Here is a 16158-nt window from a genome sequence, read left to right as displayed (position 1 = left end):
GTTGGCATCTAGTGGTACTAGAGCTTTTGAATAGCGACACCTAGCGGGCAGATGATCTTGAAGACCACACTTAGGCCGTGTCCGAAACGGCGACTTCGGCTACAGCTACGGCTAGATCGCGCGCGTCTGCCTATTCTTCAACACAGGTAGACGCGCTGATCTAGACGTAGCTGCAGCCGAAGTCGTCGTTTCGGACACGGCCTATACAATAATCTTACTGATCATCGTGAATGGCGCCCTCTATTGGATGCCAACCGGTTTGTCCTTTGTCGACCCGCATGTATAATGATTGCCATTGACATGTGAAGGTCAGGTTCACACATTGGCATAGGAAGAGGGACGTCTGTGTCAATGATGGGGCAGTGACTGTATATATATCAACGGGACTTATGGCATAGTGTGCTTAAATGCATGCACTTGGAGCCTGGTTTTGTTTCGTCGGTTCGGTTGCTCCAAGACGCAGAAAAACCCCATAATACAACATCAAACTAAGACATTTATCGGTGAGCCTGAATTTATGTCACAACAGTGTACTTTTGGGCCCAATTTCATAAAGCCTCGCTGTAAGCACATAACTTGCTAAGCAAAGTATGGTTTAACGGAGACAGGGCACCAGCCAAAATTACATCAAGTTTGCATTCAAGTGGCTGGTTCCCCAATGTGTATTTAACCCGTTCACACGAGAGCAGATCATCTCAATTTAGGGTGCAACATCTTTTTTTTCACTGTTACTCAAATTATTTTGGAATTCTACTGTTCGCTCATACTGTTTCCTTGTTGCACTGTCGATTTGTGTGTTCACTCAATTTCTTGATGACACATCTAGATTTGTCTCCTTAACTGTATATTGATAAGAATTCGTGTTATTTACACAAAACTTTTGGTTGTATGAACCCTGGTTGCAATCAGGTGAAGATTTAAACAGATATGCATTAGTATTCTTGAGATGCATTGGTATGTAATTGTAATGCATTTGTGATGTAATGTAGTGGATCTACATCACTGATCTCCATTGTAGTCGCGACTGTCAGTATAAGATCAACACGGTCGAGTTGGGGAGGGGGTGGGGCCGCTTGCCCTGGATTTCTTGGTATCTCTCTGTGAATACAGCCATGGTGTTAATACAGTCGAACAATTACCCAGTTTTTGCAATGTGAGGTATTGCGAGAGTAAGACATTGAGAGTAAGGTATTTTTGTGAGGTATTGAGTCTCATATGTGTTTAATCCAGTATAACACCAAATAAAGGGAAGCTGACTAAATGAGTAAAAAAGTGCTATCCCTCTAGCTCAGTTGGTGGAGCGCCGGGGGTCCGGAGGGCGCAGGTTCAAGTCCCGCTCGAGTAAACTTCTCTTTGATCGACAATTAAGATTCTATTCACAGGCCTGATACTTCAAGGAGGCAACTACCATGCCCCTGCTTGTCATTGCCTTGGTGCCCTTGAAAGTTGCAATGTTCCAGTGGAAACTTACAATTTCCTCACAGGGTGCTCTTTAATTCAAAGGGAAAATGCCTAGGTGTCCTTGTCCTTGCAAAAACGAAGCATACAGGCCTTTATTCCCGTACACATCTATGTAGAGACGCTTTAGTAGAGTCTCAGCAGAGAACTAAGAGGATAGCTTCACACAAAAAAGTTCACACAAAAATGAATAATAATGCACTTTGGAGTCCAAACATTTCACACGTACCACAATCCGTCATCAGGATTTCCGTTACCTATATCTAACTTTTATGGAAGTTAGTAATTTTTAAAGGAAACTGCAATCGATCATAAATTGTCAACTTTATGGTGCTGGATTACGTCTCGTTTGGGACGGGGGGGGGGGGCTGTCGACAAACCTGTATCCACACAGCTTGGTCAACTATTTACCTGACCGATGTTTCGATTGCAGGTAAACAAGTCCTAAGTTTGACACGCAACTATTGTAAGGTGGTTTGAGTTAAGTTTGAGCATGGATTTTCTTACTCCATGGTTTGAGCTGATTTGCAAAGCTGTAAAATAGTAAATCTAATAAGTGCAATTCCACTGAAAGCCCACTTACGTTGTTTAAAAGAAATAACTGATATCAAATTTAACTTGCGGGTACAACCTTGTGTAAATCTCTTTTGTGAGGAGCGGTGGCGGGGGTTGTGGTATCGACGTTTCGAATAGTTTTACCCTAAGATAGGATTTGAAACTTAGCATTGTGGAAATATGATATAGAAAGGTTTGCGGTATCACCATAATCTCTAAATGAGTTAGGGTGGTTCTGAAAAGAACCGTTGGTTTCAACTCAACGTTTCGATTAGTATGCTCTGATCGTCTTCTGGAGAGATATTTAGAGATATAGTCATTACATGGTGTTATCGCAAACCTTTCCATATAGTTTTACCCTCTTCAGGGCCGCTGATGATTATGCTTAGCATTTGAAGGATCCACACTGTTTTGCGGGAAGGATCCAAGATCAGATGTTCTGAATTATATTGTTTTTACCCTGGGACAGTTTTGTAAAAGGAATAATACACCTCAAAAACAGTATGTGAATGTCGACGATCAATACAAATATTTTGTGTGTTTTTATTTAGGAGACAAACTTTATAAACACTTATATTCGTAGCAATAACATGGGATTGCTACAGGACCTCATCGTATGGTTTGCCTAAATAATAGCATTCGAGATGGACTCGAGAAAGAGGTGATCTGAGCCGAGAAAGACTCTGCTAGGGTTGAAACGTCAGCCGTCGATTTCACAAAGAGTAAGCACGCATCTTATCTCGAGTTAGGACGAGTAACTCGTCCTAACTTAGGATTAATCTTACGGTCTGCATGCTACAGTGCAGGGTTGGAACTCATCCTAAGTTCCAAGATTAGTCTTAAAGGCAGTGGACAATTTTGGTAATTACTCAAAATAATTATTAGCATAAAACCTTTCTTGGTAACAAGTAATGGGGAGAGGTTGATGGTATAAAACATCGTGAGAAATGGCTCCCTCTGAAGTGCCATAGTTTTCGAGAAAGAAGTAATTTTCCACGAACTTGATTTCGAGACCTCAGATTTAGAACTTGAGGTCTCGAAATCAACCATCTAAACGCACACAAATTCATGAGACAAGGGTGTTTTTTCTTTCATTATTATCTTGCAAGTTCGATGATCGATTGAGCTCAAATTTTCACAGGTTTGTTATTTTATGCATATGTTGAGACACACCAACTGTGAAGGCTATTCTTTGACAATTACCAATAGTGTCCACTGCCTTTAAGTTAAGAAGAGTTTTGTGAAATTGACGGCAGGACATTAACTCCTTTTCTCCCGCATTTATACCACAGAACTTTTTGGTCGGTAAAAAGTTTGCAACAGCTAATTCTATTTTCGTAAAATATAGTCACATAGTATACATTAACTGTGTATCTCATGTAAAGAAGTCCATGCTCCTGTGTTATGGAAGAAGTTGGATTTCGGGGAACATGAACGAACGATAAAAGTGTTTGTTGCACGCTCTTGCCTTTTGCAAGAACCATTGAATAGTTTGTAACACTTCGTTCACGAATCAATGCATAACGAATCACCATTGTGCACGGGCTCTCACTATTTGACTTTGCCTATGGGGGATTGTTAATCACGAAGAACAATACAGAGACAGCAAGGTAGACTGGTTTCATAAGGTTGTTTGTGCCCCCAGAGTCACCAAAAGAGTCAACACTTCTTCACTGACCATTGATGTATAGAGACTGGCTTAAAACTGTCACTTTAGCGCCTATTTGGTATGCTGGAAAGCCTGATGAGTGCCATTCAATCCACTAACAAAAGCAATGGGTCGTATAGTTATCCAAGTGGTTTAACTCTTCCGGGGGTCTTTCACACATAAAGGGGTTAACTTTCTTACCAAGAACCCTATTCTTGTCTGCGGTTGGTGAGGAATTTTCTCAAGACTATAATTAAATCTGGAAATCTGGACGCGCAATTTCACTGGATGAAAGTGTTTGTTGTTTTTTTCTCCATCGGAATTGGGGTTTAGCGAGGTCGATATCCTGATCGGAGTGTGGAGTCTTTCCCGAATTGCTTAAGAAAATTAAAACTGTTACCATTTCTATGTTGTAGCGAGCAACGGTGAGCTGATGATAGTATACAAAAATTATGAGAAACAGCCCCCTCTGAAGTATCGTAGTTTTTGAGAAAGAGGCAGTTTTTTACGCAAACAATCAAAGAATTCAGGTTCGGAGCCATTAATATTATGCATCTGAGACACACAAATTTGTGCAACAAAAAGTTTCTTAATTATTTTCCTATAACTTCGAGGAGCAATAAATGAGCCCAAATGTTTGCAGATTTTTTTTATTCGTGCATTATGTCCGGGAGTTACCCGAGACGATATCTTTCCGTTTCGGAGAAGAGCCTTACCTTATCTTCACCGAATAATAATAGTCCAGTCAATATTTCCATTAGAACTTCATCATCAACTGTTGTCAAAACTTCCCTCATAAAACTCCCATTTGCAACCCCTCTCCCTCTATCCATTTTGGGCCATGTAGACCCATAAGTGCTGTTACGTCATCGCCCCATCTTTATAATTTGTGTTGAACTTGCATTATGTTTAATCATTACATCTTGGTGCATTAAAGGAACACGTTGCCTTGGATCGGTCGAGTTGGTCTTTGAAAAGCGTTTGTAACCGTTTTTTATAAAATGCGTATGGGTAGAAAGATGTTGTAAAAGTAGAACACAATGACCCACACAAACATTCCTCGAAATTGCGTGGTTTTCCTTTTACCTCGTCGACTAACACGTCGGCCATTTATGAGGGTCAAAATTTTGACTCCCATAAATGGCCGACCATGTTAGTTCGCACAGTAGAAGGAAAACCACGCAATTTCGAGGCAAACTTGTGTGGATCATTGTATTCTACTTTTAAAACATCTTCCCAACCATATGCATTTTATAAAAAACGGTTACAAACGCTTTTGTTTTGACCAACTCGTCCGATCCAAGGCAACGTGTTCCTTTATAACTTCTTATTTTGCTTAAATTGAAAAGTTGTTAGCAGTTATCCTAAATGTTTAAATAATAATTCCATCTGATGTCACATTAGTAAAACTCAATAATGTTGCAATTAATTTCGCAATAATATCAACATGTATCTCCAACAAATATTAATGTCACACAAACAATGAGCTCTTGCACAAAAACGTAGAAATTGCTGTTGTAACTCTTGCTTTAATTGTGGTTATTCCCCCTTAGAAAAGAGGTCGCCCCAACCAATATCGGATGCGGATGCTAATGAATTCCCTATAGCAACAGTCGCGTTATAAACACAGACAACACTGTCCTTGAGTTATAAGCTCTGATGGAATTCAAAACGTGTCGGCGTTTTGATTGTGTGTTCACTGAACTCATATGAAACCACATGCATACTTTCCATATAGAGTGGTTTTGGGTTTGTAACTTTCGTTCTGCATAACTCCACATTTTCCCCAATGATTTCCCGTTGTGTACTATTGTTTGTATTTCGCTGTAAAAAACAAATATTGAAACTCAAATATTTCCATAAAGTTCAGATTTGGTCTTAACATCCATTTCTACCCACTTCTTGGAAAGAATATATTACATTATACATCATATTTCGTTAATTCTCGAGCAATGGAAGTAAATGGATATCGGTGTATGGACCAAATCCTGCAGTTTTATGGCCCATTCGAGTTCACATGAGTTCACTAATGGTACTATTTGCTGTTGGTACGTCTTTCAAAGTTAATGTTTTGTCCCTACTGAGCCCAGTTGATTTCACTCAGAGGACTACTATGAAAATAAGTCTTTGAATTTTCTGTGTGTTCTCCTCTTTTCTTGCTGTGTTCAATCTATTTCGTTTGTTTTTGCTGGTGTTTTCCTTGTAGTTTGCCAAATAAATAACATCAGATACAAAACAAAAATCATTTTGGGTTTAGAGTTTGCAAGGAGAGACGTATCTTGTCTTTGGGATTTTTTTATTTATAATTATCGTTTGGATCGCTTTATTTAGAAGAAAAAAACCCACCCCAAATAACAAGTTTTATTACACATTTCATGTAGAAATTATTAAGGTTGATTATAGAGGAATTTAGTATTAACTGCATGTAATCGAACTTTCTATACGAACTTTCATTCGTATGCAAACTCAAGTAACCTTTAGTTATGGTCCTTGCTCTACGGGGAGAGTGACCTTGTACATCCTAAAGTAATTTTGGCAGGTGAGGTGTCTGCTCTGGACATAATAATGTTTGTAAATTTAAGTCCCATTGTTGGTCCAACTACGCCGGGGTTAAACAATCAATGTTTTCATTTCGTAAAAAATATTATTTTAATGAGTGTGTGAGACGTCACGTTAAAAAAAAAAATTCTAGGGTTTTTTCAAAAGGGGTCGTAAAATTTTTCGGACAGGAAGGTCGTCGTATGATCATGATTTTTAATTTCTTTAAAATTTTGAGATTTGCTTGTTGGGATTATTATGATAAACTCAAAAATGAAATTTACTCGATATTCTTCATTACGAAGGAGCGGGTCACATCTGGTAAATTAGCCATTTTGTTTCATAATTTACATATAAATACAAGAGTAATAAATGTAACAACTGTAAACAAGTTTAGAGATAAGTGATGTTTGAGCTATGCATGGCATGATTTATAGTTAATTCCAAAACGTTTGGCCCCTTTCTTCATACCCAAAGTTTATCAAATTCGGACACTGCAATCTCCATAAAATTGTAGGACTTCATGTTTTCTTCAAGTGCAAATCATTCCTGCAGGAAGTCCAGGCTCTATGGCTCTATTGTAAGCATGTGTTGTCAGAATTGTCACCGGTTATACATGGCCTGAAGTAGATGCCTAACTAATCACCCTATTTAAAAACCAGCAGCGAAGCTAAATTGTACTTTACAACATCCCTTTAAACTGTACATTTCCACATGCTTTGTTTTTAAGGTTGCTGAGTGGCGTTGGTACATTTCTCTAAGTTACAAGGAAACAAACTTTCTGTTCGTTTCCGTTTGGTATAGTAGCCTAGATTCTAAATTTAACTTTTCGATGAGCAGTGATCGCTTATTACTTTTCTGTGGTGGTGGTTTGGGGTGTCTTTATATTGGCAACTTCCATTTTGTCACATTTTTGGGACATTTTGGGGTAGATTAATTGATGTAGAAATTATATCTTTACCAATAATTGCTTGCAGGTTTTCTGCCCGGTATGTTGTAAGAGAAAACTAGCGTTAGCGTTGTTATTTTATTTTTGAACAAATAACCAAAAAGTTAAACAAAATGAAGAAATACGACATACAAACTGTGTCGCCAACTGTGGTTATAACGTTTCGCTTTTCTGAAGTAATATGTTTTTTTAAACCTGCTAAACATATCTTTCTTTTTTGTACGTTTCAAAAATCATATAAATAAAACGATGTTTTCAGTAGGGCATAGGTATCCGGAAATCTAACAGGGTCATTGTCAAGCGAATGCAATGTACTTAGTCGAAACCTAACCAATTCGCTTTTTTTTCAGAGTGATCAAAGCTCCCGTTAAAGTCTACAATTTCACGGCCCACTGGAACCCATGCGAATGGATAGTTACAACCCAAGCTTTGAGTAATCAGCTTTAAATATTTAGGAGGTTAAGGTCGTTTTGATTCGTTTGTCGTTATATACACTGATGTGTATTTAAGCGCTTTATAATCAGTACTTTCCCACAGTACTGTGACCCCCCAATGCACCTATGGATTATTTTAAGGTCCCTTTCAAATATTATTGCAAAGTTTTGTTTGTATTGTATGTACCGGGTCGGCTGTCAATGCGAGGGCAGGGTGGGTAGAAGGGGTGGGGGGGGGGGCAGAACTGATGGGGACGGGAGGGATATTGGTTTGTTTCTTTTCAACTCGAAATATTCCAAATACAATGTATGTGATACCACTTTTACTGGCTTTACATGTACGCGCGTACTGGCTGGGGTTTGGACTGAACGAAGTCGGCCATCTTTAAATTAAAGCTTCCAATCATTTCTACCTCCATGCTTGATAAACAAAACATATTAATGCAGACAAGTATTTCATATCATTTTGACCAGCCTGTGGTCATTTTATTCAGTTGCTGTAAATTCCTCCTCTCACAGATGATATTAATTCCAAATTAATATCTCATCACCAATAATCAATTAGAGTACATAATTATACAATTAATACAAAGGTACAAAGGCAAAGAATATAGTAAATCATTACCAGTTGATAACAGTTAATTAGTTCAATTTTAATTGTAATAATATTAATAATAATAGAACAGACCTGCTGATTAAAAAATAATAAGGAAATAAACTGGCATGCACTCTACACTGCGCCCCATATAAAATGATGGTCTTTATATGTTTTCTAATGTACACCTTTTTTTTACAGTCAAAATTCTAGTACTACAATTGCACTTTAAAATTCAACGAATCTATCGCGTCGCGGTAGCTGTGTAAACAACTTGGCAATTTTTGTTTTATATTTAAATGTTTTTTTATTTAAAAAAACATAGTACTGTGCTCACTTGTTGAAACAGCTCTGGTCTTTATATCGAAAAAAGACAAGTCATAAAAGAGTATTTCTCCTAGTGAACACAACTCAAAACTTCAGAAGTAAACATAACATGCTTTTGAGAAAAAACGTGTTTTTAAGAAGTTGAACTATTCCATTTCAGCAAGCGTTGTTTGATTTTTGTTCCTTAAAAGGATATCATACTTAAAAAATAGATTTGTGTTTTAGCTTTTAATTTCCACTTCTGATGTTATGTTTACCCATCTCGCATGCACCCCCATGTCCAGATCTCTCGAGTTGTTCGCTCAAAAATCGAACCAGAATCGAATTTGGAAGTTTAAGAATATTTTGTTCTTCCTTTTTTGGCTATTGAGAGACCTGTCCAACTTACTGCACCAACAAACCAAGGGCCAGATCGTGGCGTCCTGTGTTGGGTTTCGTCGGTAGCTCATCAGGTTTTAGCAAATTCGATGATATCAATAAAAATCAAAGAATCGACCCCCGAGAACTTACCCAAAAAATATACAAATAGCAAATATGACTGATATCCAATGGGATATTGAATCAAAGATTTTGCATGTACATTTTTAGCTTTAAAAAATGTCAATGTTCATGGTGAAATAGTTCACATATGACGTTTCATATGAAGGGAAAGATGGTCTGAGCGGGAGAATGCACGGTCGCAGAGGTGGCACTGGAACGGTCTGTCTCCAGTGTGTTTACGGTAGTGACGTGTAAGTTCATCTGAACGGGCAAACTTCCATCCGCAACCCTTCCAGTTACAGTGGTATGGCTTCTCACCGGTGTGGGTCCTCATGTGGGCTTTGAGATGGGAGCTCTTGGTGTAGGTCTTGCCGCAGCCTGGGTGGGCACAGGTGTGAGTTGTGGTGCGCTTGCGGCCCCAGGCACGGCGCCCCTTCTTGCGGACGATCTGGGGTGCTCCTTGGGTCTGTGGGGGTGGCATGTTGGTATCTGCTGGGGTGTTGCGGAGCAGATCGAGCAGTGGCGAAGATGGGGGTGTGCTAGGGGGTGTCAGGAGCTGTTGGTGCTGTTGCTGCTGAAGTGACATCATCATTATGTGTTGTCGGGCGTGCATCTGGTGATGAGCCGTGTAGGAGGGGAGCTCGGGTACCGTCTGTGGGGAGCAGGGAGGGGACATCTGTTGTTGGTGATGGTGAAGGGGTGGCGTGGCTAAGTGATGCAATGTGCTCTTCTGTTGATTTTGTTGGATCTGCATCAAGAACGGTTTCACATCGGGTGTTGTGAACCGCTCAAGGGAGATATCGGGAAAGTTCAAGAAACTGTCCATCTCGGGTAGTCCGAGGGGTGAGGGTGACTCCAACCCGCAGCAGCTCGACCCGGCAGGGCTCATGGGCTCCTCTTTGATTTTGATCTCCTCGTCACGACCGAAGGCGCTGTTGTTGAGGATGAAGTCTAGGTCCAGGAGATCGGTGTATGGCTCGTTGAAGACGGGAGGGGGAGACATGCAGGTGCTGCCCCCATCACTGCTGCAGAGGCTGGAGACCGTACTCGTTGGGGAGCAGGTCTCTGGGCGTGGGATCAAACCGCTGGGCATCATGAGTGGGAAGCCAGGGTGTCCCAGACTCTCATCTGCGTTGTCGAAGTTATCGAAGAGGAGATTGTCCATCTCTAACCAGAGCATCTGTTAGAAAGAAGAGAAGAAAATGGAGACGAGAATAAATAATTTGCTCTCTTGTGGCACACTGTTAATATGCAATACAATCCTTATGTAATGTTGCGGTCAGTGGAATTAGATTGAATTCACTGCCCACACAGCACAAAAGGCTTACTGGTACTGTCCCTACTTAAAAAAGGCTGAGGGATAATAGAATAGAATGTCTATCAAAAGGGAACAATGCACACTGGGTTCGGGTATGGAGACTTTTAGCTGGAAACGCAAGGGGGCTACTGCGAATACATTATTAGTGCAAGAACCAGTAGTTTCTAGTGCTCTGTTAGTGAATTTGTTTTAGAAAACAACTCATTCCGTCATGTGATAGCATTGGGAATACATTGGGAATATAACATGATAACACGATGAATGTGGAATTTAAATAAATTGTATCTCGTAAGGAAAAAAATAAAAACAAACGAAACACATTCAGCACGTTGGCCTTTGCAATGTTATTATCAACATCAATGACATTCCAACCATACTGAATGCTTCAGGAAAAAATAAATACACATTATTCACTCATGGAATTTATCAATGATAAATATCATGTGAAATATCTTGCTATTTGTGTTTACAATACACACGTGGGAAAAACTGTCAATAAATGTAATACACACATAAATAATAGTAAGAATTTCAAGTTCGGAGCTGAATTTCAACTTGACCACGTTAAATAAATGACTTCGGAATGTAATAATATAAAAGTACTTACGTCATTTGACATGTTGGAAAGGCTGTGTTGTGTCATATCGCCAAGTGCTTGTGCCATTGTTTTATCCAGTTATTGTTCCGTATTCTCTCGCAAAAAGAAATTCTCAGTCACAGCAGATATAGTTTTTCTCTTACGATCTTCTAAACACGACTCTCAAGTGAGTTCTGAGGAATCTCCCGCCGGTGGTTGGAATATAATCACATACCCTCCTCCGGTTGTTTCATTCATGCCAGCTGCTCACAGCCAATCAGAGCCCTCAGCGCTGACTCATTAGCATATCTAAAATTAGACCGTATATAAGCAGAGCTCGCTCGTCGGCTAGACGGCTCAGTGTAGTCGAGCACTCGCAGTGAACGGAGCTCTCGTCGTGACTATGGCGATGTCGGTGGCTCATGAATAAAACATGAGCGGCTCTGTCCAACAATAGGCTCTAATGCAATCACAGCGCACAGTGGTAATCTGACGTCATCGACAGGCTGTGACGTAAAGAAGTCACTCGGCGAATCCCGGACGTGCTAACAGCCTCATGTAGGGTAGGGGGATACCTCTGATGTGCTATGTCATGCTATACACTGTAGTGTGGCTTGACCTTAGCCGTGTGAAATTTTCCGTGTGTACACATTGCAGTCCGGGTTTGTTTTGGTGAGGAGAGCCGAATGCTATTTTTAGAGAGGTATATAAGAGCGCTTGGCAATGTGACTCAATCCGTAGTTGGTTGTGTAGATTGCGGGCCGTGCACATCGCTGGCTAGTGCGCTCTCGCTCGTGTGTATTGTGTCAGGACTTGTGTCAGGGCTGATGCGTCGTTTGACAAGTAATTTTTTACCCGGAAAAACCGTCTCAGAAAAACTAATCCTTGTAATTGTTTGAGCCAAAACGTTTCCGGATACCAGCAAGAGATTATTCATATTTTAATACACAAGAAGAGTTGTCGGTGACACATTTGGTCTTTATTCTTTATTTTCATTAAATATTTTCGTTTTTTCTGGATCTTCTTCCATTTTTTTCAGTGCACAATTCTGAAAAGATAAATCCAATTTCTGTCAACGGCAAATGTTTTCACAGTATCAGTGAGACACATTTCCCCTTTTCCGTAATTGTTGTCTTTTTTCAAATCCCATGTTGGTCTGAATGGTGACTTTGGCTTCCGTTTTGCAAAATAAAAACACACGAAATGAGTTTGAACAATGTTTATCACACCGAAAGATAAAAACTGAACTAAACTCAATTAATAGTCTTATATTTTCTAATTTCATTCAGCATTACTCAAACCGACTCGATATATGTGTTGCTCTATCATATAATATTTTCTTTAGTCTGTAAATAATTAAAAAGTCTGGTTCATTTTCTTTTTATTTATTTCATGCAACATCCACCCCATAATTTTGATAACAAATCATGGTAAAACAAAATTAGAAATTATTGATAACATATCCAAATATAGCCTGTGTTCTGGTCTAAAAATGTGTTAGTTGGCACGACAACACTGATTATAAACAGAAACAAACAACCAAACAAGTAAACAAATCCACACATGTTAAAACTAACTCCCATCGATTTGCTAAACCCAGATTCTGAGTAATGAAATCAATAAAATATAATCAAACTAAAAACAAAACACAGGTCCTTCATTAAATAAACGTTTTAAATGCAGTAAGTAAAAACAAAATGAGCAAAAAAAACTAAAATAAGATTTCACTTTATTTTATTTCACACCACACATCAACATGTGTTCATGTGATGGTCGTTGGTTACTATTTAATATTTGTAAACATCACATGACAGTGGAGTTTATCTCAACGGGTGGCGGTAGGCAGTGTAATGCACCGTGTGTATGCTTTGGCTATCTGCCCAATGTAAATTGGAGTATTGATAATATAACTGTACCATTTATATGCCAGAGCGAACATCGTAGTGTTGAGCGTATTTATATTACATTAGCACATGAGCAGTTTGAACTTTAGAAAGCTATAGTAGTATACGTGTATGAAGAATGAGAGCGCCCGCAGTTTGTAAATTAAATTCTTCCTATTTATTTGTTGAACCTTTTAAAGGCAGTGGACACTATTGGTAATTTCTCAAAATAATTATAATAATTAAGTAACGAGTATAAAAACTGGGAGAGGTTGATGGTACAAAACATTGTGAGAAACGGTTGTTTTTGAGAAAGAAGTAATTTTCCACGAATTTGATTTCGAGACCTCAGATGTAGAATTTGAGTATCGAAATCAAGCATCTGAAAGCACACAACTTCGTGTGACAAGGGTGTTTTTTCTTTCATTATTATCTCGCAACTTCGACGACCGATTGAGCTCAATTTTTCACAGGTTTCCTATTTGATGCATATGTTGAGATACACCAAGTGAGAAGACTTTGACAATTACCAATAGTGTCCAGTCCAGTGTTTTTAAACTCGCATTATTGAGAGAAGTAAAAGTGAAAACACAACTTCAGTGGTTTGGAAGGGTAGTTTGAAGTTGAAAATTGCAATACATGCACAAATGACCATTATTCTGTTAGAATTTGCGTCAAGAGAGGGCCACGGTTGGAGATTGCAGAGCAACATGGTGGTTATAGTCCCGTTTTGCAATAAGTACATGTACGTATAGGTACACCGATGGTCCTGTGATCCCAGTAACAGTATAAACACCGATGGTCAGTCATGTGATCCCAATAACAGTATAAACACAGATGGCTCAAAAATAATGTGGAATGAATAAACGTCCACCATTTCAATGTTTTATTCAAACCATAAACGTGGTATTGAAAATATTTGACCCGTGAAGTATAGTTAAATTTTGCAGTGTCTTGAATTAAAACTCCAACATTTCTCCACTATTTTCACAAGTATTTTACAAAACATTCGGCACGAATGAAGGAAGGCGAGGTTCTCACTTTTTCCATCCTGGATTATTATTTTGTTGTTGTTACATATTGTGTGGAATATTTCAGTCACTAACATTAATTTGTGTGGGCGGTATGAATCTTATGTGTTTACACAGACAATCATTTGAGCACACGTGCGTTATGTACAGTACAGATATTTGCGTGGGATGTCAGACAATATTTCACAATGTTTTTGTTAGAAAGTGCCTGGAAACTGAAAGTAATTTTATTACACATAATTGTTGTTTGTGTGTGTGCGCAAAATGTTAATTGCAAAACCCCCGTGATAGTGATTGTGCCGAAACTGTATTAATAATTTAATGCAATAGTTCCCTTGTGAAACCGTTGTCTATTATATGCTATTCACACAACATCAATTAAACTAGGGTTTCTTGCTTAATTTTTAGTACGGTTTTAAAATGTAGCAATGTTTGACAAGATTTTGCAAGAGAACCTTGGCAGTAGACAATTTGCAATTGAACAATCCTTTCACATGAGGTACATGTACACCATGGTAAAATTTTACAACCAGGCTGGAATTTAGCAAGAACAACACGTGCTATCAACACGCCTTAACTCAAATTAATGCCGCTGAATTTCAAGATTAAAAACTTTGCAAGGTTGAAGTTTTGACATTTGTTTTCCTCAAAGAGCTTTCGTGTTGTAGTTGAAAGGAATGGAGCCGCAGAGCAAAGTGTCTCGCGCTTATAATCATATGCACGTGGAAGGTTTTGCCGCAAATAATTGCCTAGTTCCTCTTTTTATTGTAAAACTTCTCAGAGCAGTATAGGTCCTAAGGCCTGGGACTAGTTATAATTTCAAGATGGTTAAATTTTAACAATAAAGCAAAAACAACATTGTGTTGCGAAACCAAGGACATTATCATTAGGGGCCAACCACCAACAATGGACCATATCCAGTTAACCATGGAGGTATAATTTTACCTCCATGAGTTAACCAACAACTTGTTCAACTTTGTCCAAAGGTGTTGAGCAGCAATTTCTTTTAACCAATTGGCAATCTTTTTAACCTTCAAAAATAATGCGTTTACTCAACACAATTTGTGACCATCAGTTTGCAGTACGTTCATTTAAAATATTATTAGGGCAAACCAACATTGGACCATTCCAATACCAGCAATTTGTTCAACTTTGTTCAAAGGTGTTGAGCAGGAATTTCTTTTAACCAATTGCCGATCTTTTTAACCTTCAAAAGTAATACGTTTACTCAACACCATTTTTGACCAACAAACTTAAAGTAATGCGTTAACTCAACTCAATTTTTGACCAACACATTTGCAGTGTTATGAATTTAAAATATGATTGCTGTTTTGTTGATTTCAAATAAGGGTATGCGGAGCCAATGGAGTGTTGTATTACAGTATTTGATCGTGATGATACACAATATTTTGGGAGTGTGGCCGACTTCATAATAATAGACTCTCAATTTTGGTTAATAATTATCCCCTAGTATGCTTGAACGATGACACTCTCCAGGGCACTCTCTTTCCACCAGGCAATTCTGTGTCATCCATCCACCAAGCGGTAAAGCCCATGGGTTTTGGAAGGTATCCCACTGGTTCCAAAGGGTATTATTACACACAGTCAGTGCTGGCTTTACAAACCAAACACCATTATGAATCATACATCGCTATCATGGATTGTTGGAACGTATACCTGAGCCTGTCTATAGGCTCTGTATGGTGACGAGGTACCAGTCAGCAAACACCTGGATAATACGGGAAAGAATGACACTTGATGACCTAACAAGAACTAACGAGTTTGGTTTAGTGACGATTAGTGATAGTTGATACTGATCACTGAAGTTGACATGCGCAAGGCCACCTTTGTAGTATGTACAATTAATAACAGAGACCCTGGTATGGGCCTCCTACCTGGATGCACGGGGGGAACACACGGTGTAATCGTTGCCAAAGTTTGGAGAAGTGGATGGGTCACATTTTAATTGATCGCGGCACTTTTTAAAAAACAAAGTACAAGCATGGCATTGAATACACAATCTGAGAAACATATATCTGACAGTAACGTTTCGCAGATTAAAAATGTAGGAGTTAAAAACTGAACCTTTTCCATAACAACCTTCTCCGAAGTAAAACTATAATGTATCATGACAACTCCATGATCTACTTCTACCATAAGTTTTTTATGACAAACCTTATCTTTTAGCCTACCACGCGTCCATGTTCAACACGTTTACAACGAGTTTCCACTGATATATTTGTTTTCATAACTACCTTACTTCGAAGTGCAGTGCGGTAATCTTCAATTATTGAAGCAGCATGAAAGGAAGAAGAAGTGAAATGTTTCTCAAATGCTTTATACTATTGAAAGCTGTACTTCTTCT

The 16158-nt window shown here is 38.8% G+C and overlaps 1 protein-coding gene across 1 annotated transcript; it reads right to left on the bottom strand.

Moving 5' to 3' along the window:
* Positions 1–8036: 8036 nt before the first annotated feature.
* Positions 8037–11084, bottom strand: LOC139946526 (uncharacterized). The gene is made up of 2 exons (XM_071944216.1): positions 10910–11084; positions 8037–10164 (listed from the first exon to the last, which is right to left on the bottom strand). Exons 1-2 carry the CDS (start codon positions 10964–10966, stop codon positions 9127–9129), a joined length of 1095 nt encoding a protein of 364 aa, XP_071800317.1. The 5' UTR covers positions 10967–11084; the 3' UTR covers positions 8037–9126.
* Positions 11085–16158: the final 5074 nt, after the last annotated feature.

Source organism: Asterias amurensis, chromosome 13 (genome assembly GCF_032118995.1).
Source record: "Asterias amurensis chromosome 13, ASM3211899v1".
Taxonomy (NCBI): Eukaryota; Metazoa; Echinodermata; class Asteroidea; order Forcipulatida; family Asteriidae; genus Asterias; species Asterias amurensis.
Note: the sequence above shows the minus strand (reverse complement) of the source record. Positions and strands in the feature narration are given on the sequence as shown.